The sequence below is a fragment of the Malassezia restricta genome, chromosome I, assembly GCF_003290485.1.
Source record: "Malassezia restricta chromosome I, complete sequence".
Lineage (NCBI taxonomy): Eukaryota > Fungi > Basidiomycota > Malasseziomycetes > Malasseziales > Malasseziaceae > Malassezia > Malassezia restricta.
The window spans coordinates 407,898-427,134 of NC_040193.1; the positions used below are offsets into that span (position 1 = coordinate 407,898).

General features: G+C 52.9%; 11 protein-coding genes across 11 annotated transcripts; 7 read left to right on the forward strand and 4 right to left on the reverse strand.

Moving 5' to 3' along the window:
- Positions 1–33: 33 nt before the first annotated feature.
- On the forward strand, positions 34–862 carry MRET_0248 (anaphase-promoting complex subunit 10; the record flags this gene model as incomplete). The annotated part of the gene is made up of 3 exons (XM_027626875.1): positions 34–67; positions 93–378; positions 406–862. 3 exons carry the CDS (start codon positions 34–36, stop codon positions 860–862), a joined length of 777 nt encoding a protein of 258 aa, XP_027482521.1.
- Positions 863–962: 100 nt separating this feature from the next.
- Positions 963–2,291, forward strand: MRET_0249 (DNA replication and checkpoint protein; the record flags this gene model as incomplete). The annotated part of the gene is made up of 2 exons (XM_027626876.1): positions 963–1,019; positions 1,053–2,291. The coding sequence occupies 2 exons, from the start codon at positions 963–965 to the stop codon at positions 2,289–2,291; spliced, it is 1,296 nt and encodes a 431-aa protein (XP_027482520.1).
- Positions 2,292–2,356: 65 nt separating this feature from the next.
- On the forward strand, positions 2,357–5,206 carry MRET_0250 (DNA repair protein RAD5; the record flags this gene model as incomplete). Its single annotated transcript, XM_027626877.1, has 1 exon — positions 2,357–5,206. One exon carries the CDS (start codon positions 2,357–2,359, stop codon positions 5,204–5,206), a length of 2,850 nt encoding a protein of 949 aa, XP_027482508.1.
- Positions 5,203–6,687, reverse strand: MRET_0251 (alpha-1,6-mannosyltransferase; the record flags this gene model as incomplete). The annotated part of the gene is made up of 1 exon (XM_027626878.1): positions 5,203–6,687. One exon carries the CDS (start codon positions 6,685–6,687, stop codon positions 5,203–5,205), a length of 1,485 nt encoding a protein of 494 aa, XP_027482570.1.
- Positions 6,688–6,788: 101 nt separating this feature from the next.
- Positions 6,789–7,658, forward strand: MRET_0252 (very-long-chain (3R)-3-hydroxyacyl-CoA dehydratase; the record flags this gene model as incomplete). Its single annotated transcript, XM_027626879.1, has 1 exon — positions 6,789–7,658. One exon carries the CDS (start codon positions 6,789–6,791, stop codon positions 7,656–7,658), a length of 870 nt encoding a protein of 289 aa, XP_027482571.1.
- A 32-nt stretch (positions 7,659–7,690) lies between these two features.
- Positions 7,691–8,230, reverse strand: MRET_0253 (alkyl hydroperoxide reductase Thiol specific antioxidant Mal allergen; the record flags this gene model as incomplete). Its single annotated transcript, XM_027626880.1, has 1 exon — positions 7,691–8,230. One exon carries the CDS (start codon positions 8,228–8,230, stop codon positions 7,691–7,693), a length of 540 nt encoding a protein of 179 aa, XP_027482572.1.
- Positions 8,231–8,632: 402 nt separating this feature from the next.
- On the forward strand, positions 8,633–13,687 carry MRET_0254 (antiviral helicase SLH1; the record flags this gene model as incomplete). The annotated part of the gene is made up of 1 exon (XM_027626881.1): positions 8,633–13,687. One exon carries the CDS (start codon positions 8,633–8,635, stop codon positions 13,685–13,687), a length of 5,055 nt encoding a protein of 1,684 aa, XP_027482573.1.
- Positions 13,659–14,765, reverse strand: MRET_0255 (glutaminyl-peptide cyclotransferase; the record flags this gene model as incomplete). Its single annotated transcript, XM_027626882.1, has 1 exon — positions 13,659–14,765. The coding sequence occupies one exon, from the start codon at positions 14,763–14,765 to the stop codon at positions 13,659–13,661; it is 1,107 nt and encodes a 368-aa protein (XP_027482574.1).
- Positions 14,766–14,898: 133 nt separating this feature from the next.
- Positions 14,899–16,989, forward strand: MRET_0256 (nitrogen permease regulator 2-like protein; the record flags this gene model as incomplete). The annotated part of the gene is made up of 1 exon (XM_027626883.1): positions 14,899–16,989. One exon carries the CDS (start codon positions 14,899–14,901, stop codon positions 16,987–16,989), a length of 2,091 nt encoding a protein of 696 aa, XP_027482575.1.
- Positions 16,990–17,161: 172 nt separating this feature from the next.
- MRET_0257 (mitochondrial inner membrane carnitine transporter) lies at positions 17,162–18,272 on the forward strand (the record flags this gene model as incomplete). The annotated part of the gene is made up of 2 exons (XM_027626884.1): positions 17,162–17,290; positions 17,322–18,272. 2 exons carry the CDS (start codon positions 17,162–17,164, stop codon positions 18,270–18,272), a joined length of 1,080 nt encoding a protein of 359 aa, XP_027482576.1.
- A 55-nt stretch (positions 18,273–18,327) lies between these two features.
- On the reverse strand, positions 18,328–19,209 carry MRET_0258 (CDP-diacylglycerol--inositol 3-phosphatidyltransferase; the record flags this gene model as incomplete). The annotated part of the gene is made up of 3 exons (XM_027626885.1): positions 18,328–18,847; positions 18,880–19,054; positions 19,092–19,209. 3 exons carry the CDS (start codon positions 19,207–19,209, stop codon positions 18,328–18,330), a joined length of 813 nt encoding a protein of 270 aa, XP_027482500.1.
- Between the last annotated feature and the right edge of the window lie 28 nt (positions 19,210–19,237).

Below are 19,237 nucleotides of genomic sequence, written 5' to 3' on the forward strand. Positions count from 1 at the left end.
CGGTCCAGGTGCGTTGATTTTCTCCACAACATCATGGCGTGTTGGAAGGATATCCTGGATGTACAAGGTATGGCCAGCGCACTCACAGGCAGACCTTTCCACCAAAAGAGATGTAGGCAGTATTGAGGGTACATCATGGATGCTGAGCTCTGCCAAGTCGCAAAACGGAATTGCGCAACTCACATCGGACGATGTAGAAACGCTATGGCAAAGCGATGGTACGCAACCTCATACTGTCACGATCCATTTTCCTCGGCGCACTGCCGTAACTCACGTCTCTATATACCTTGACATTCTTCGAGACGACTCCTATACACCCACGAGAATACTTGTGAAAGCAGGCACGCACCCATATGATGTCATGGATGTTCGGTACAGGTAAGAGCACCTTTCTAATATTCGCAGAGAGTTCCAAGAGCCACAGGGGTGGTATCATTTCGTTCTTTCAACTACACACGAGCATGTGTTAGAAGAAGACGACGCACTGGAATACCGGCGGAGCGAAAAGCTGGACGCTATCGAAGTGTTTGTTCTACAGATTTGTGTCTTGGGGAACCACCTTAACGGAAAAGATACCCACATTCGATGTCTCAAAGTGTTTGGTCCGCCAACACCTGGATTACAGCGGCAAAATACGTCGCAATCCGTATCTCAGTGCACCATGACCAAGCGTCTCGTGAAACAGGGCATGCAGACAGAGGCGTTCCATCGGCAAGTAGAACGCGTCGGATACCATCGCGCTGTCACACAACTAGAGCGCATAATGCAGCAGAGCTCGCAAAATATGCCCGACCAGGCTCCGCGTCCGGCGCAATCCAGCGTCGAGCGTTCACTCATGTCCCTCTCACAGACGCTCCGGTAGCTTCGTAGCACGTGGCTTTGGTGCGCGTCTTGTCCTGACCCTCCACGCTCAGTGATACGCGTTGTGCGAAGACAACCACGTTGGGCCGCTGTTCGAGGGCATGGAAGCGATTTTGCGGCGCCAACTGAAGGAATGGCAGCGAGAATTTCGAAAATATGTGCGTTTCAAATTGATATGCTAATATGGTCAGCATGGCCGTGAGCCAACCAAGTCTGATATGCAGCGTGATCCAGACATGGTCTCGACATACGACACATGGCGCGCGCTGTCCGAGTCGACAAAGGCATCTAGTAAGCCGCAAAAAGTCCCAAGAGAAAAAGATAATCATGCTCCTACCACACCTAGAAAGAAACAGAAATTTCATGCTCCTCCTGTCAGTCCCGGAAACCCATTTCGCTCACCCCAAAAGCCTACGAAGCACTACACGAAGCAGGGTGCCTTTCCATCATGCAATATGGAACAAGATACCACGTACGAATCGGATGTGAGTGAGGAAGATGAGCCTATGCAGCCCTATGTGGCGCTTACTCCCAAGAAACCTAGTCCAGCGGTGTCTGGTACGTCACCCATGCCACTGTATACGCCTCGTACCAAAGCTCGGAAGCGGCTTCGTGGAGAAGATGTCCGGACGCCACCGCAAGCCAAAATGCAGCGTATCCCTTCTCAATCTCGAACACTGCCTCTTCTTGCCCAGAGCCCGTCATCGATGAAAACTGACGAACGCCGCTCGTTCTCTCGTATCCTGTCAGGTCACCACGACCACCAGGATGATGTCATTGGACCGTCTCCGAGCAAAAATGCCGCCCATCGCGAATTCCTGCCCTTGTTTTCTCAACCAGACACGCATGCGCAGGAACACGACCACGACATGCTGAGCGACCCGGCCTCCCCTGCTATCTCGGCAAGCGGTACACATGACCCCATCTCGCCTAAACCACTTTCCCAACTCACAGAGACAGCTGTCCATATCAATGATGACACAAGCAAGTGCATTAAGATTCTCCCGTATCGTCGCTTCGGGTCCACCAAATCGCAAGCATCTCTTCACCCCGACGAGCTTGACTTGAATCTACCTCGTGTGCCAAGCCACGAAGAGGAAGAGATGGGCCATGATGAGACTGTATGGGGCGATCATCTCACTGATCTCGAGACTCACTCCTTACTGAAATCTATGATGCACGGTAAACGTGCCGTCTCTGAGCAGCGTGCTCGCAGTGATCAACTGGTGCAACATTTGTTCTCAGATGATACCTCTAAACCAAACTCCGCTATTATCCAACGCCAAGGTCGAGCTGGACTTGATGCTGAAGAGGATATGGCGCCTCCAAGTGAAAATGGAAGTACGCATGATGATGATTGGGCGAGCGAGTCTAGTAGTATTGATTATGGCCTTGGCGACGGCGATATGGATAGCTATGATGTAGAATAAGGAACGTGTGCTACTGTGGAGAAATAGGCTGGCGCGACGGAACCCCTTTTGTTGAGGACTTTCGTATGGCAACCGATGGCGGCGCGACAGACGATGCGCCTCTCTTCTTCTCAGATGAGGTTGCAGACAGTGCGGATATCATACCCAAGAAGCGTTTAGAGCCTCTGCCGGATACGGATGCTGGTGAATGGAAGCGACGATATATGGGCACGTTTGTCTTATGTGGCTATTCGATGACGAAAGGAGACGGCCATGCGCATGCTGGCGACTCTGTCCTGATCCAGCGCAAGGCTAAGAACAAGACAGGAAAGCCCAGCCGCTTTCGCGAGCATGCTGACTATGTGGTACGCTTCAGCACGACGCGCGGCTTTGAGCTGGGTCGTATTCCTGTGGATGTGGCAAGCTGGATGGCCCGGCTTCTTGATGATCAACTCGTTGATTTCGAGGCAAGCATCGTCGACTGTCCGCTCAACCTCGAAGTGGGCAGTGACATTCTTCTTCAAGTCAAGGCTTACATGCATCGCACGGCTTTTTCCTCGAGCGTCTCGAGACAATGTCACATCGATACATCGAGCTCCTCGAGTATGACCGAGTCACGCGAAAGCGAGCAGGAGCGCCTCCTTCGGCACAGGAAGGTGGCTCTGCAGCGCATGTTTCGTGCTTGTCACTTGACCCCGAGGCGCCGCGGCAGCGGTGCTAACAATGCATCTTCCTATCTTCCCCCGCGTACGCCCGCAAAGCAGAGTGACGAACCTGACGACGGAACAGAAATCTCGTCCGACTACCTTCGCGATATTTATGCGCGCGCGCGGGAGAATCCTATGTCCTTACCCGAGGTAAATCCTCCTCCTACCTTTGCCCTCGAATTGCGCCCATACCAGAAGCAAGCGCTTGGCTGGATGCAGGGAATGGAAGAAGCGCAACCATCCTCAGCGCAAACGACAGAACTGCATCCACTCTGGGAAGAGTATGCATTTCCGCTCACTGACGATGTGGACTGTGGCGTTGGCACCTTTTATCTAAATCCATATATTGGTGACCTGAGCCTAGAGTTTCAGCCTGCGAGTCGAGGAGCTCGTGGGGGTATTTTGGCCGATGAAATGGGTCTGGGAAAGACCGTCATGCTCGCAAGTCTAATCCATGCAAATCGGTGCATGGATGCGCCACAGATGCAGCCTAGATCTAGCCAGCGATCTGGTCCACTTCGTCAGGCATCACTGCGCTTCGGCAAAATGCCACGCATCCAACGCACGCAAGCGACGCTGGTCGTGGCTCCCATGAGCTTGCTCAGTCAATGGCGCACGGAGCTCGAGCGTGCGAGCCTGCCCGGCACGCTTTCTGTTGATTTGTACTACGGTGACGTTCGTGAGCAGCTCGCGCACAAGCTCTCGCATGGCAACACGGATGTGATCATTACATCGTATGGTACCTTGACGGCAGAATACAAGCAGCACGAAAAGCGCGGATCCTCTGTGTTATTTTCAGGCACGTGGCATCGTGTGATCCTGGACGAAGCGCACACCATCAAGAACCGGAGCACGATCGCCGCACGAGCCGCGTGTCGGCTTCAAGCAGATCGGAGATGGGCGCTCACAGGTACACCCATCCAGAATCGACTCACCGATTTGTACAGCTTACTGCGTTTCTTGCGAGTGGAGCCGTGGGGCGATGTGCGTTTCTTCAACAGCTTTCTGGCCAAACCTTTTGCGAGTCAGAATGCCAAAGTTTTAGACATTGTGCAGGCCATTCTCGCGAGCATCTTGCTTCGCCGCGAAAAGCATACACCTGGTCCCGATGGTCGTCCGATTGTGGAAATTCCTCCCAAGACACTCGACACGCAGTACTTGACCTTTTCGCAGACCGAGCGCGACATATACATGAGCGTATACGATCGAGCACGTATGCGATACCGCGAGCTAGCATCACAGGGTTTGATTGGGAAGAATGTAAGCATGATCTTTGCTGTACTGATGCGATTACGGCAAGCTGTGTGTCATCCTTACCTCGTGATGCCCAAGCAGGCCGAGACCGCTCCCGAGGAGCGCTCGTATGAAGATCAGTTGCGGGATCTGGTGAAGCGGTATGAGGCTGAGGGACAGAGCGGTGATAAGTATGCGCTCAGCGTTCTCGATACTTTGCTCACTTCAGACGCGAACGAAGACGATGGGGAAGAATGCCCATTTTGCATGGAGCTCAAGCCATCCAAGTGTTTTTTGCCGCGGTGTATGCACCATGGATGCCGCGAATGCCTCGTGCAGTATTTACAGGCATGTGAAGACCGCGGCGACGAGCCGCACTGTCCCGTGTGTCGGCGTGGACCCGTGCAGGCTGAGGATCTTGTGGAAAGCATCAGGCCAAAAACAGAAGCACCTGCGCCAAGTGCGATACCCGTGCGCGGCAGCACGAAACTTGATGCTCTTATGCGTCAGCTTCATGTGCTTACGCAGCAGAGCGACTGCAAAGGGGTCATCTTTTCTCAATTCACGGGCTTCCTCCATCTCATCCAGTCTCACATGGCGCAGCGTGGGTATGCATTCGTCCGCCTCGATGGACGCACATCTCAAAAGGATCGCGAGCAGGTTCTGCATACATTCGCGAACGAACCAGGCCCACTATTTTTGCTCATGTCGCTCCGTGCCGGTGGCGTCGGACTGAACTTGACGGCGGCGAACCATGTGTGGCTCATGGACTGCTGGTGGAATAGCAGCATCGAGGACCAGGCCATTGACCGCATTCACCGCCTCGGGCAGACACGCCCTGTCACGGTGCACCGTCTCCTCTTGGAGCATACGATTGAGGATCGCATCCTCGAAATACAGCGACGAAAGAAGCAACTCGTGGACCATGCCTTGTCTGTTAAGCCGTACGATGCATCGTCAGATACCCTGGAGAATCTCCGTATGCTGTTTGATTAGCATGGCTCGGTGCGCCTGCATATCCACAGCCGAGGTGTGAATCGAATTTCCAAAGGAAAGAGTTCTGAGATTGTTGGCCATGTCCCCCCGCGTGCAGCATGTAAAAGGTCCTGTACGTACGTGCGTCGGAGGCGTAGTCCATCGTATCCGCTGATCGGCTCGCCCACGGGAGCGTACGGAGCATGGCATGCACGCTCTGATATGGCTAAAGTCCATGTACAATCATCTAAAACGTGCTCGCGCTTGTCATATACCCAGACGGGTGCCTGACTTGGTACGAGAGAATGCGCGGGCCGTGCCAGGTGAATGCTTTGAAACAAGCTAACGCCTGTCATGGCTGCTAGGGTATCAATGTGCACAACTTGTGCCTCTTGCATCTGAGTATGCAGGATACGCAGCGCCTCGCCGCCCGGATAATTGTAGATACTCACATGTGTGCCGAGGATCCATAGGGCCGCGCTTGTGCCCACGAGTCCAAGCATTAACCAACGACCAAGATAGGTGCGGATCAGCATAGAGGCCCCTTGTGCTGCTAGCATGTTGCATAGCGGCACAATGTACACGAGAAAGCGCCACTCTTTATGCGCCAGGAAGCTCATGAGTCCGACATGCGTGCAAATGAGAAGCACGAGTGGCGAACGAAAGGATGAACGGCGTGTGCATCCAAGAAGCGCGAGAGGGAAAGCCGCAAATAGAATGCGCGGCAAGTCGCGAACGACATACGTCCATGGCGGCGATACACCCCACTCTGCGCTGCGACCTTCGATGACATTGAATATGACGGCATGTCCCTCTGGCCATAGGAAACGCTTCCGCCAAAAGTAGGAATCGACCAGCACGCTCAAGGCAATACTGCCTGCACAGGTCACGGCACCTGTCATAAACACGTAGACAAACCGACGCTGGTGGTGCCACCACGTCCATAGATACGCAGGCACAGCAAGGCACACCAACTCGAGGCGCAACATCATGGCTGTGGCTGCCAGGAGGGCGAGGCCCTTGTAAGCGTGCCGCCCATGCACGACATGCGTCAAGGCTACGGTGGCTAGAGGGAAGGCCAGGCCATTTGGCGTTGTGCGACTTGTCCAGAATGTCAAATGATACTGGATGGCACACAACACATAGAACAATGCACGGACGCGCGACGCCTTCGGACAGAGGAGGCAGGCCATGTGAACCATGGCGGCCCATGCGCATGTTCCCAGTACGAGCCGGACACCCAGCTGCACACCTGCCGAGGTTGCGCAGAGCGCTGCAGGTAGAGACGCCACACTTAGAAGTAGGGCACCGATGAATGAGCGTGGCACGGCACCTGGGAACGACAAGTGATCATATTGATCACGTCTCATCACACCATGCGTGAGAATATCGTGCACGGCTTGCAACGAGAAGCTCTCTTCCACTTTCGTGTACGGAACAAAGCATACCTGTGCCCACATCATACCAAGCAGGACCAGGGCCGCTAAACGAGTGAGCGCCATTTTGGCGCACGGACAAGAGGCCCAAGCGTCAGACCGACCCCCTCCAGGCGGCGCCCTATTTCACGTGGCAATGGGACCCACCTTTGTTCTCCTCATCCACCATGGCTGCCGGCACGAAACGAGCACAGGCACCTGCTAAGACATACGTGACATTCTACCTCGTGCTGTACAACCTCCTTTCATTTGTATTATGGCTTCGAGTCTTTTTGGGCGCGCTTCTCTTCCTTGCACAGGGATCGCCCTCTCGTCGGGTGGTGAGTGGCTGGTTCGTGGATATCATGTCACGATATGCACCCAACATGCTTGCAGCGCCACCGCGCGACTACTCCTTGCACCACCCCATCCTTGCCGAGTTGCTGAAGCGCGCATCGTCCCTGCATGACTATGTCGCTCCGCTCCTCCTCTTCACTCAATCGTTGGCTGTGCTGGAAGTAGTGCATGTGGCCATCGGCATCGTCAAATCGAACTTGGTTCTCACCACCGTGCAGGTCATCTCCCGCCTTTTGATTGTGTGGCTAGTCTCCGAAAAGTATGCGGCCTCTGCGTACTCGCCCTTTTATGCCACGCTCGTGCTGGCTTGGTCGCTCAGTGAGGTGGCGCGGTACCCCTTCTATGTGAACCAGCTGCTCAACACGCCTTCTTTTATGGCTCTATGGGCGCGGTACTCTTTCTTTATTGTGCTGTATCCCATTGGTGTCATGAGTGAAGTCATGCTGATTTGGAACTCACTCCCCCATGATGCGCCATGGCCATGGCAGGATGCATCGGCGTGGAGTCTGCGGGACTTGGTCTTCCTCGGGACCCTTGTGCTGTATCCTCCAGGTCTGTTTATGCTCTACACCAAGCTCCTCGCGTCGCGTCGCAAGGTGCTCGGTACCGACTTTATCGGATCCAAGGGCCGCGAAGAGATGCGCAAGTTGCAAAGCGCCAAGTACGAGCGTCTCCGCACATTACATGAGAAAAGCAAGTAAATTATCTACAGGGTATATTCATAGGCATAGCATTAGAATGGTTCCATACCATGGCGCAGCAGGCGAAACGCTCGAGCACCTGCATCCCGTGCATCAGCGAGCGGGTAGAGAAGCCGAGAGACACGGCCCTCTTCTAGCACAAGTATGCATCGCCGAAGTGCGACTCTGCCATCCGCATCTGTGAAACGTGGCAAATCAAGCTTGTCGGCTAGCTCACCTTGTGCATCACTCAGGAGCTCGAAGGGAAGTTGTAATGTGTCCCGGATGCGAGTGAGCGTACTAACGTCATCTGCACTAAGACCAAATACAGCCAGATTTGACTGTACTTCTTTTAGTGCACTCATATGCAACTTGAATGACTCAAGCTGGTGTGCCGCCTCACATGATTGCACAGACTCAGCTGTATGGCCTGAAAGAGCAAAAGTGCTTAGGAGAATAGGACGCAAGAAGCTGTCCCTGAACAAGTCAACGGTCGAATTGTCTGTGCTGGCCAATGACACGAGCACGGGCAGCGGATGACCGACGAGGTGCATAGTCGATGGATCAAACGGAGGACGGGACTTGTTCGACATCTGCTCAGTTAGTATGGTTCAATAAATCAAAAGATGGCTCAGGACAATAACGCAATATGTATCTTACGCCCACCACCTTTCGGTGCGTCGCGTTCGAATCAACGAGCTCATCAAAGCCACCGTCGTTGCATGACACATACCCTGTGGATGTTAGCCTTGCTCCTTAGGATTCAAGCATGCATGCTCAGACGTCCTGATCCAATCATGAGGCTCTGCCCTCAGTGGATTGACAGATTGATTGATATACGTAGGAGCTCATCTTGGCTGCTGCCATGGATTCGTACGTACTCTTTTTCTCAAGTGGTAGGAAAGGCAAAGTTGTTTGTGGTCAGATTGGTCACAAAGCCCCTTCGATTACGAAAGCACCGACACTGGTTGGATTCCACAATCAAGCTACATTTCATGAACGAGGACGTGCGGCGTCACTTGGTGACGCTGATCGACGAACATGTCCGCCCAATACCGCCGCTTAGTGCGGCTCTATCTGAGCTGGCATCGCATGCTTGTCCTAGCTCTCCCATGCATGCTAAATTGCCACCTATATGGCATCAACTGTCACTGCTCGTTCCCACCGAACCTGCGGCCCAAGATACAGAAACGTCAGGTGCAGCTCATGTCTTACTGCAAAGCTTGGATGTAAAAGCGCTTGATCATGATGAGAAGGAGCACATACTTCAGCTGGTCATTGATACCCTGGATCCGCATGACCTCCGTTTCGATGCTGATACGGCTTCTGCCGTGCTTGTGGATGTACTGGGATTCGATATGATTGAGCTTGTAGCTATGCTCGTGGCAAATCCGCAAGCTACTGCATTTCAGCTTCGTCGTGCGCAGGCGCTTCGTGCTCAAGGCGTAGGCAGCGCGAAAGATCCTCTTGTACTTGCTCCTTCATCTACGAACGAGGAAAAATACCCGAATGTATACGGCGCTACTGAGCATGGCAGTGTGCTTTCTGTGTACGGCACGCGTTTCTCTCTTCCTGAAGGAACGCAGAGAGTCCACGAATCCTACTTTGAGGAGGTTACTATTCCCCGCAGCAAGCCATTGCCGTTTCGGTCACACGAGCGACTTATCCTGAAGGATGAGATGGATCTTCTCTGCCGTGGTGCCTTCAAGCAATACAAGTCGCTGAATCGACTTCAAAGTGCTGTATACCCGATGGCCTATAAAACCTCCGAAAATCTGTTGGTGTGCGCACCGACAGGTGCAGGTAAGACGGATGTGGCTATGTTATCTATTTTGCAGTGTGTGGGTCGCTTTTCCAAGTATGGTGCGAATGAGTCCATTCATGTTGACGCCAATGCCTTCAAGATTGTCTACGTGGCTCCTATGAAGGCGCTCGTTTCTGAGATTGTGAGCAAATTTCAAAAGCGGCTATCTTATCTCGGCCTCAAAGTTCGCGAATTGACAGGTGACATGCAACTAACCCGCAAAGAAATTGCTGAGACCCAAATGATCGTGACGACACCTGAGAAATGGGATGTGGTGACTCGCAAGCCCATGGGAGACGGGGATCTGGCCTTGTCCGTACGTTTGCTAATTATTGATGAGGTGCATTTGCTGCATGAAGAGCGCGGCGCCGTTATCGAGACGATTGTTGCACGAACACAGCGTCTTGTAGAGGCATCACAGACCATGATACGAATTGTTGGCCTGTCTGCCACACTGCCTAACTTTGTGGACGTGGCTGATTTCTTGAGTGTAAATCGGTACCGCGGCCTCTTCTACTTCGGCTCGGCGTTCCGGCCCGTTCCGTTGGAGCAGCACTTTGTTGGTGTGCGAGGCAAGCACGGCTCGTCGCAGTCGCGATCGAATTTAGACCGTGTGACATATGAAAAAGTGCTGGAACTTGTACAAGGCGGTCATCCTGTGATGGTGTTCGTACATACGCGAAAAGATACGGTGAAAACAGCGCAAATGCTTTTGGAGCTTGGCAAAGAAGATGACTTACATTCTATACTCGTTGAAGGTCGCGATGCAACGCGTTTCGAGCGCGATGTCACGTCGAGCCGGAACCGAGAACTGCGTGAATTGTTTGAGCACGGCATAGGCATTCACAATGCAGGCATGTTGCGCTCTGATCGCGACCTGAGTGAGCGTCTCTTTGCTTCTGGTGCTACTCGTGTGCTTTGCTGCACGGCGACACTTGCATGGGGTGTTAATCTGCCAGCGTATGCGGTGGTCATCAAAGGCACGGATATCTACGATGCTGAGCAAGGTAAAATGGTGGATTTGGGGATCTTGGATGTGCTCCAAATTTTTGGTCGTGCAGGTCGACCCCAGTACGAGGACATGGGTGTGAGCTATATTTGTACATCTGGAGAAAAGCTGCCGCACTATATCGAGTCCATTACGTCTGCACATCCCATTGAGTCCACCTTCCTCCGCGGCATTGTGGATGCCTTGAATGCTGAGGTGGCACTTGGCAGCGTGACTTCGTTGGACGACGGCATCAGCTGGCTCGGCTTTACGTATCTTTTTACACGTTTGTGTAAAGCACCGCGTGTGTATGGGCTTGATGCGCACGACTTTGAGGCGGATCCTACCCTGACTCAACGCCGACGGCAGTGGATCACTTATGCGGCCAACATCCTGGCCCAGCATCAAATGATCGAGTTTGATCTGGCCGCCGGCACACTTCGCCCGACCAACATGGGACGAATCGCATCACGCTACTACTTAAGCCATAAGACTGTGGGCATATTCCACGAGCGACTTCGCAACAATCTCGTGGAAGCAGACGCATTGAGCCTCATGTCTCGCGCAGCCGACTTTGACCAAATTCCTCTGCGCGAGAGCGAAGAGGAAGAGCTGACGTCCTTGCTTGAAAGTGTGCCATGCGAAGTGGACGGAGGCACCGCGACCGCTCCAGGCAAGGTCAACATCTTACTACAGGCTCACATATCATACTTGTATGTGGACGACTTTGCGCTCGTGAGTGATATGCGGTACGTCGCGCAAAATGCTGGTCGAGTTCTGCTCTCTCTCTTTGAACTCGCCCTCGACAAAGGCTTTGCAATGTCGGCCTCTGCCTTTCTCCAACTGGCAAAGGCTGTTGACAAACGCATCTGGCCGTACGAACACCCATTGAAGCAATACCCCACGTTTACACCAGACATGACGCACCGCATCTCAACTTGGGTCGACGAGCTCGAAGTGAGCCAAATTCGCTCCCTGTCCATCCCTGCCTTGGCCCAGTTGCTGCACACTAATGAGCGGACGGCGACTGTCGCGCATAATGCGGCTGAGAGATTCCCTGCACTGCATGCACGCATCACGGCCAGGCCGACACCAGATGGCTATGTGTGCGTCGACATGTACTTAAAGAGCCGTTTTGTGTGGGATGAGCGGATTCATGGGACATCACTGCCGATCGTATGGTGGCTTGAAGATGACGCACAGCATGTCGTGTTTTCGGATCGTTTGACGCTTCGCAACTCTCCTCCTACGCTCGTGTATGATGGCGACGTGTACGATCACCACCTGCGCGTATACGTGCCGCTCTCTCCTCCCGATCTGCGCCCTACGTCTGAGGCGCGGTGCCACTTTGTGTGGTCATCGCTTCACTGGCTTCAAGCTGAGGGTACGGTCGATGTAGAACTGGACCACTTAACGTGTCCTACGCCCACGCCATCGACCTCGCTACTTCCGCTACCTCTGCTGCCTATCAGTGAGAATGCCATGTCAGATGTTTTGGGCATTAGTACGCTGAATGCAATTCAAACGCAGGTGTATCACACTCTCGCTCACTCGCGTGCGAATACCCTCGTGTGTGCTCCTTACGCCTCTGGCAAATGGACTGTGGTATTATTTGCTCTAGCTCGTGCTTGGAAGGAAGACAACGGCGCCGTTCTTGTCATCGAACCTGATGAAGCGCGCATGAAGGAGCGTGTACGCCTTCTTGATATGCTAGCGCCTCTTTTAGGAGGTCAGGTCGTGCCGCCCTCGCCGACGTGGGCTTTTCATCAACGTGCTATCACCGTCATGACGCCTGACATGGCTGCGCGTACTCTTGCCTCGGTGACCCAGACGCATCTTTCCCTCGTTATCTTTCTGCATGTTCACAAACTGTCTCCCATGTACGAGCACGCTGTGATGCATGTGCACCGCCTACGGCCTGCACGGAGCATTGCCACATCACTCAGTACATCAACGGCTGCGAGTCTAGGTGCATGGCTCCAGATACCCACACATGCGATGTACGCGTTTGCGCCGCACGACTCGCCGTATCCTGTCTCCGTATCGTTCGACACGGTGGACATACCTTATTCTGACACACTTGTTCGTGCGTATGCCAAGCCGGCCTTTGACCGGATCGAAACGCAGGATGATGTGGCACTGCTGTTTGTTCCCACGCGTTCTCAATGTATGACAGCTGCGCATGAGCTCGCTGCCCGCTTTGCGATGAAAGGATACACGGCTCATCCCGACGCAGATGAGGCGGCCCAGTCGATCGAGCACCAGGGCCTAGCTCATCTTGTACGACAAGGCTTGGCTGTTTGGCATGCGAACCTCTCACGCCGTGACCAACGCACGGTAGAGCGTCTGGCCGAGATGCAATGTCTCCGCGCCGTCCTTTGCGCACACGATGTGGCCGGGCACGTACCCATCCGCGCGCCCATCGTTCTCGTCCTAGGCACGCAGTATACGGCGCATACATCTCGCCATGTACAGGATTATACGATGGAGCAGCTGTGGTCTATGCAGTGCCACGCTGTGCGTCCGAACGCATCCTCGGGCGAATTTGTGGTGCTGTGTCAGCAGCGTATCCGTCCCGTCATGGAGCGGCTGCTGCAGACGCCTGTGGCCATCGAGTCCAGTCTTGGCGATGCCGCGCCAACGCTGGAAGCCCTCGCACAAGAACTCGTCGCTCGCCGCGTCCACACCCGCTCTGACACAGTGGCGTGGCTGGCAACATCTTATCTCGCCGTACGAGTGCGCGCGAATCCAGCATGGTACGCAGATCCTGGAGAAAACGAGCGGGCAGACCCGAGTGCGTATCTATCGGAACTGTGTGATGCTCTTGTGCGGTCGGGGGAGCAGCTCGGTCTGTGGTGTGTTGTGAGCATCAACACCGTCCAGCCGACTCAACTTGCTCACAACATACCGCCGGGTGGCGTGGAAAAGTTATGCGCCTTGCAGGAGTCGGTCCTGCATTGGCAGACTGTGCCACACCAAGTACATCGACTGCTTCAAAATGATGAAACGGTGGAAGAGGAAGGCCTGCAAGCCCAATGCGCCTCTCTCATGTTGAAGGTGGTGCAAGCCGACAAGGTGCCGAGTCTCCATCGAATCGTTCTGGCTCACTGGCTGACGCCCCTGGTCAGCGCACGCACCCTCGCCGAGATGGACGATGTGTTGGTGAAAACGATAGGTGGAGAGGCGGCAGGCCGCGTGAAGGCTTCCAGACAGGCGCTGCTACAGCGTATCATGCAAGACCCAAATACTCAGCCGTGAATATGCGCAGGATGCGTGTCCATGCATAGAGCGTTGCTTGATCCAGTGCCGACTTGTTGTCGTCTTTTGTGTGCCACACGGATGGAAAGGGGTATGGTATCATGTGAAGGATGGGCACACCCTGCTGGAGAAAGGGCACATGATCATCACCAATACCAGACGGGCCGCGCTCATCACGAAAGAGGCGTTCATAGGCGGCGCCCTCAGGCCACAACCTTTTTTGCATCAAAAGTCGTCCCTCGATATCGTGAAACTGAGAGTGTAGATGCCGTGTGTTGCCGAAGTAGTATGGTACAGAAGCATTGGGTGAGCCGAGCAAGTCGAGTAACACAAAATGGTTGATACTGTGGATGCGGCGGATGGGAGCGTGATTGCCTGTAACGTGCCGCGGCTCAGCATGCGACGGGGGCCAAGCAGGCACATCCCATGTGCGAAGCCATTGGGACGCCAAGTGCCTCGCTCCATAGATGGAATCGGTAGAAGACCACTGGTGCATGGCCTCTTCCCCATCAAAGAACACAATTTGCAAAGTCACATCTTCATGCGCCGGCAGGTATGATCTGCGAGCAGCGGTCCTGTTCGCTGTATAGGCGTCGAGTGGCGCATCCAGCGCCATGGCCACATCCACCAGCATGGCGCATGGAAATGCACTATCGGTGGCCCCCACGAATCCTTCTTCCGCTGACCCAGGCGGGAAGTACTTGGAGTCATAGTGCGCCGCAAGGACCAGTTTTCGCGCTGCGTCCGGGTCGCGTGTCAAGATAACGTTGGCAAAGGTGCGCTCGCCCAAGGGTGTGCGCGCCTCAAATGGCTCTATCTCGATATGCCACTTGGATTTCCCATGCTTGTTCTTCGCTTCTCGAAAAGGATGCGAAAGTATCTCACGTACTTTCGCACTCTCCTGCGTGCCGGATACGCGTGGTATAAGAATGCGCGAAAGCAGAGACTTGTCGGAGTCGATGGCGAGCCATGGCGACGCGTCCGGCGCCAACACTTGTTCCACTGCCGCATCATCGAGAGCAGACACATACGCATAGACCACCCAACAGAGGGCCAGTGCGGCGCGCCACAACTTCATTCGCCACCAGTGACACGCGCCTAGATGCCGGGGGCGGATGGGAGGCACGGCGCTCTCGTCCCCCGATACACACGTGGCCCGATCCCATCCACCCACGTCGAATCGAGTCCAGCGTGCGCACTGCACGGCCGCCATGACAGCGCTCTCTGAGCGGCAAGGATTCTTACCTCGTCTAGAGGGCACGTTCCTCTCTATATTTCATCCGCTTCAGGGGCCACGTGTCTTGTTTCAAATGCCCGAGGATCTTTTTTATGATCCGGAGAAGGAGGCGGCGCTTTCTACATCATCAGCGAGTTCGCAGCAGCGTTTTCGCCTAGAATTCAGCACACTATCAGACTATGTGATCCCTAAGAACCCCCTCTGCGGTCGGATGATCATATGTAATATAAGCTCTTGTCCCGACGGGCAAGGTCGGCGTCACCATTACAAAGTGATGGGCGTCCCCGTGCTCCTCGAGCATGAACAGAAATATGAACGCAACCATTTTATTTTCAACTTGTGTTTTGTCTTCCAGTCGAATACTGATACTCGTTCCTATGAGCCTATTGTTCATAAATGCGCCCGCTCACTTCGTATGCTCGAAGAGGAACAATCCTTTGTGTCGCGACTTGATAATCTCCCTAGATTGTATGCCATCGTGGAGCAGCTGTACGAGGAGATGAATTCTTTTTATGAAGTGTTTATTGCACTTCCAGAGGCCTCTAATGCCCACCGATTCGACGCCGCACGAAAGAGCTGCTCAGATGTCGCATTGGACCGCAATTTGACTCGGGTCGATCCGACAGAACTCGATGAGCTGCTGTTATCTGCATCTGGTCCCCTGGCTCGAGTTCGCGAGCAAACATATGGGATGAATGCAAAAACAGACAGCTCTGGCAATCAAGACGTACGTATGCGTGAAAAACCAAGTGGCGAACCATCTTCAACTATGCCTGATCAGTGTCAAGCAAGCTTGGCGTATACTCGCTCTTTGGCCGGGGAACAGACCCAAGGACTGGGTTCCACGGTGCGAGACGCCATCAATCTCAAGCTCTTCCCATCCTTTGTACAGCCCCCACCTGTTCACGACTGGGATGTACCCGTGCTACTTCTCGACATGTCCAAATTCATGAACGACAGTTGGGACTTGACCCTCGTTCGGCTCATCCCTTTTTTGAACGGTACATCTCATGTCAGACGTATCGCACAATTGGCTGACGCAGACGTGTTACTTGTGAAGCAATGTGTGCAACATTTGCTGTATTATTCTTTTGCGATGTTGATTGACATATTCCAGTTCTCCAACATTTATGTGCTTCGACCACAAGTGGCTCCCATGTTGAGCGATCCACATATCGAATCGGAATGTGCTTCTTACGTTATGCTTCCTGGGTGTGACGCTTTACCAGGACCCGTACTCTGGCACATGTATTCTATGTTGCGCTATGGGCGCACGCTCCATGACTGGATCGGACTACTGGGCAACCAGGTTCAAGCTGTGGATGTTCGCAGATTTATCACTTTTGGCGTCATCAAAGGCTTTGTTCGTCGAGTACATCAATACCCCATATATTCGTCCTATCAGAAACCACTACGGAACTCTGTGGACACCCTCTCATCACCGCTCTTTGCATTCCCTCCAGACTCCATGAGCTTTGCAAAATCGAACAAAACCCTCTCATACTCGAGCGGTCAAAATGTGTCTGAATTTTCCTTGGATCCCAACACGAAATTGAATGGGTCCGCGAACGCCACCGCATCTAGACTTCAAGATGTTCAACTATCGAATAAAGCTTCTCAACGCTCAGATGCCAAGCGTCGATTATCCACAGCGATTGATGTGGCGAGTGTCGCTCACGGTACTTTCAGTGATGATGCGGTTCGTAAGCGTGCCGCGTCGCCCTCTGTGTTTGGTTCTGCTCCTGTTGAGCCAAAAATACCTGTTGATCTTCCCTCCTTACTAGATGGAACACGCTGTGATGATGAGCTTTGTGTACAATTTGGCATGAGCTGGACAGACTTGCAGCGTTGGTTCGCCCATCTGTCAACACAGCCTGTGCCATTCGATTTTACTTCTGATAAAGAAGCGTCTCCCAAAATGAAACCGACCTTCTCACGGAGCTCTTCAAATTACTCCTACATGTATTCTAACAGTCACGAACATGTTGACGCCATATCATCAAACCACAAGGCTGATGACGTCCAGCATACCGCCTGGGGCCATATATCCATTGTGGCCATTTAGTGGCACGCGTCCCCTCTGTAAAATAGTCCGTGCGCACAATAGGCTTGCAGTGAAATTAGTCAGCTTATGTACACGTCTAGTCGGAAAGACGGCACGTCCCACGAACCGCACGTGGTATGGCCGCGCTTTGCCTAGTCATAACTATACCCCACGTCGGAGTGTGCATGGCATAATGAGTGACAGTGCTCCTAGATCAGTGTTGCAGATGCGCTATCGTGCATTCATTAATTTTGCCAAAGAACATCCCACGGTAGTGTCGGCGGGCCCCGCCTCACTGGTGTCGACCATTGCATCGTTCCCGGTACGTCGTCCAGTGTGATGCTTACATCCAGCTTGACAGCATTAAGAGCAGATTACAAGTAAAGCATTATACGAGTGCATGGGCTTGCACGCGAGATGTTCTACGCGCTGAAGGAATACAGGGCTTGTTTCGGGGTGTTACGTTTCCGTTAATTACCATCACTTTTGTCCGTACCTTGTCTTTCAGTGTTTACACGCACACTAAAGAACTCCTCGCTAGGAGCTGGCGTAAGAAGAAAGACAAGCTATCGGATGCACTTATATTTGGCGCTGCAGGTGGTATCACAAGCGGCACGATTATTTGTTTCATGTCGGCTCCTTTTGAACTAACTAAGGTTGAAAGGCAGCTCGAATACCTGATCTGGACACAAAGGAACAAGAATAACGGCACACTCGGTACAAATAAATTTATTCCCCGTTCAGGATTCCAAGCTGCTCGCGACATTTATCGTCTGCACGGTGGCTTGCGCGGATTTTACATTGGCTTGCGTCTACATATGTATCGCGACATGACGGGCTCATGCATCTACTTTGGATTGTATGACACAATGAGAATGTTGAGCGACCGCTTGGAGCCTCACCGCCAGAGCTATGGTATTCCAGCGCCTTTCGTCTCATTTCTGATTGGTTCAGCCAGTGGCATCATGTCTTGGTTGTCTATATACCCCTTGGACCTCATTAAAACCCAGGTCCAGCGAGATGTGCTGGCTGGTGCGCCTAGACGGAGTGGCTTTACTGTGCTACGACGTCTCTTGATGCAACACGAAGGTGAGCATGAGCCTGTCAAAAAGGCGCGCAGTATCCGTGACTTGCCGATTCACCGCTTCCTACGTCTTTATCGCGGTCTTGGCATTAGTGCCATGCGTAGTTTCATCTCGCATGGTCTGACTTGGACGTTGATTGAAAGCATCACACGTCACATTGAATCAGAAGCAGTGAATCATGATCTCGATGTATCCTATGACTTTGTCGATTTCCAGTAAATTATAAAAATCGTGGTTACATCTGTGTTAATTTTCTATAGTGCCGCAGGCTCTGTCACATACGACGCTTACGACGCTCCGAGTGGTCCATGTCTGTCAACATCTTGGCAGCCTTCCAGAATTGGACGCAGTTGATAATCTGCTTGATCGCACACATCGGAAACAGAAGGCCTCCAACAATTTGAGGCCATGTCAGACTAGGTATAATTTCATGAACAATATGGAACATCAAATTGTCCTTGCTTGAAGTAACCAGGTTAAAGATAGCATCCGGAAGAAATGGCGCGATGTTCACACCCAAAGGACGAGTGTAGAAGGCCATCAGGTACAAGCAAACGAAGAAAAGCTCATTCGCAGCGCAAAGAACGAACAATACACGTGTATCCGTGTAATAAAGGGCAAGAATGCGAGAAGTTTTGACATCAACTTTTTTGTGAGATGCAGAGCCCGATACCAACGAGCTGTACATGTGGATATAATGACTGCTGAAGTCCAGTGTAACAAGACCCTGGAACAGCAAAGCATATTGAGGATACGCTGCAGTCAGAAAACATAAAAGACAGGCTGTTGTGCATCTAAATTTAGTTAGGACGCCGATAAAACGCACCTATCGGTGACCATATCCAGAACTGCACCAAAACGCGTGCTTTGGTTTAGCAAGCGTGCCATTTTTCCATCAAATGCATCGAGAATACAAGATACCAAATAGAGCACTGTACACAAACGCGGATTGTCGCGCATGTAGTACAACGAGATCGCGGCAATAATAATGCGCGCGTAGCCTGTGACAGTCAGATGAACGTTATATCATGCACGTACCGATCAAATTGGGAACAAAGAGAAAGACATTCTCTCGCGGTACATCGGCTCCTTTCTCTTGTTTTCCGGCCATTTTGGAGACTTGCAAGTTGCTTTGCTTTCGCTTCGCGCCTGCCATCAACACCGCGGAGGACGAGTATTTGCGG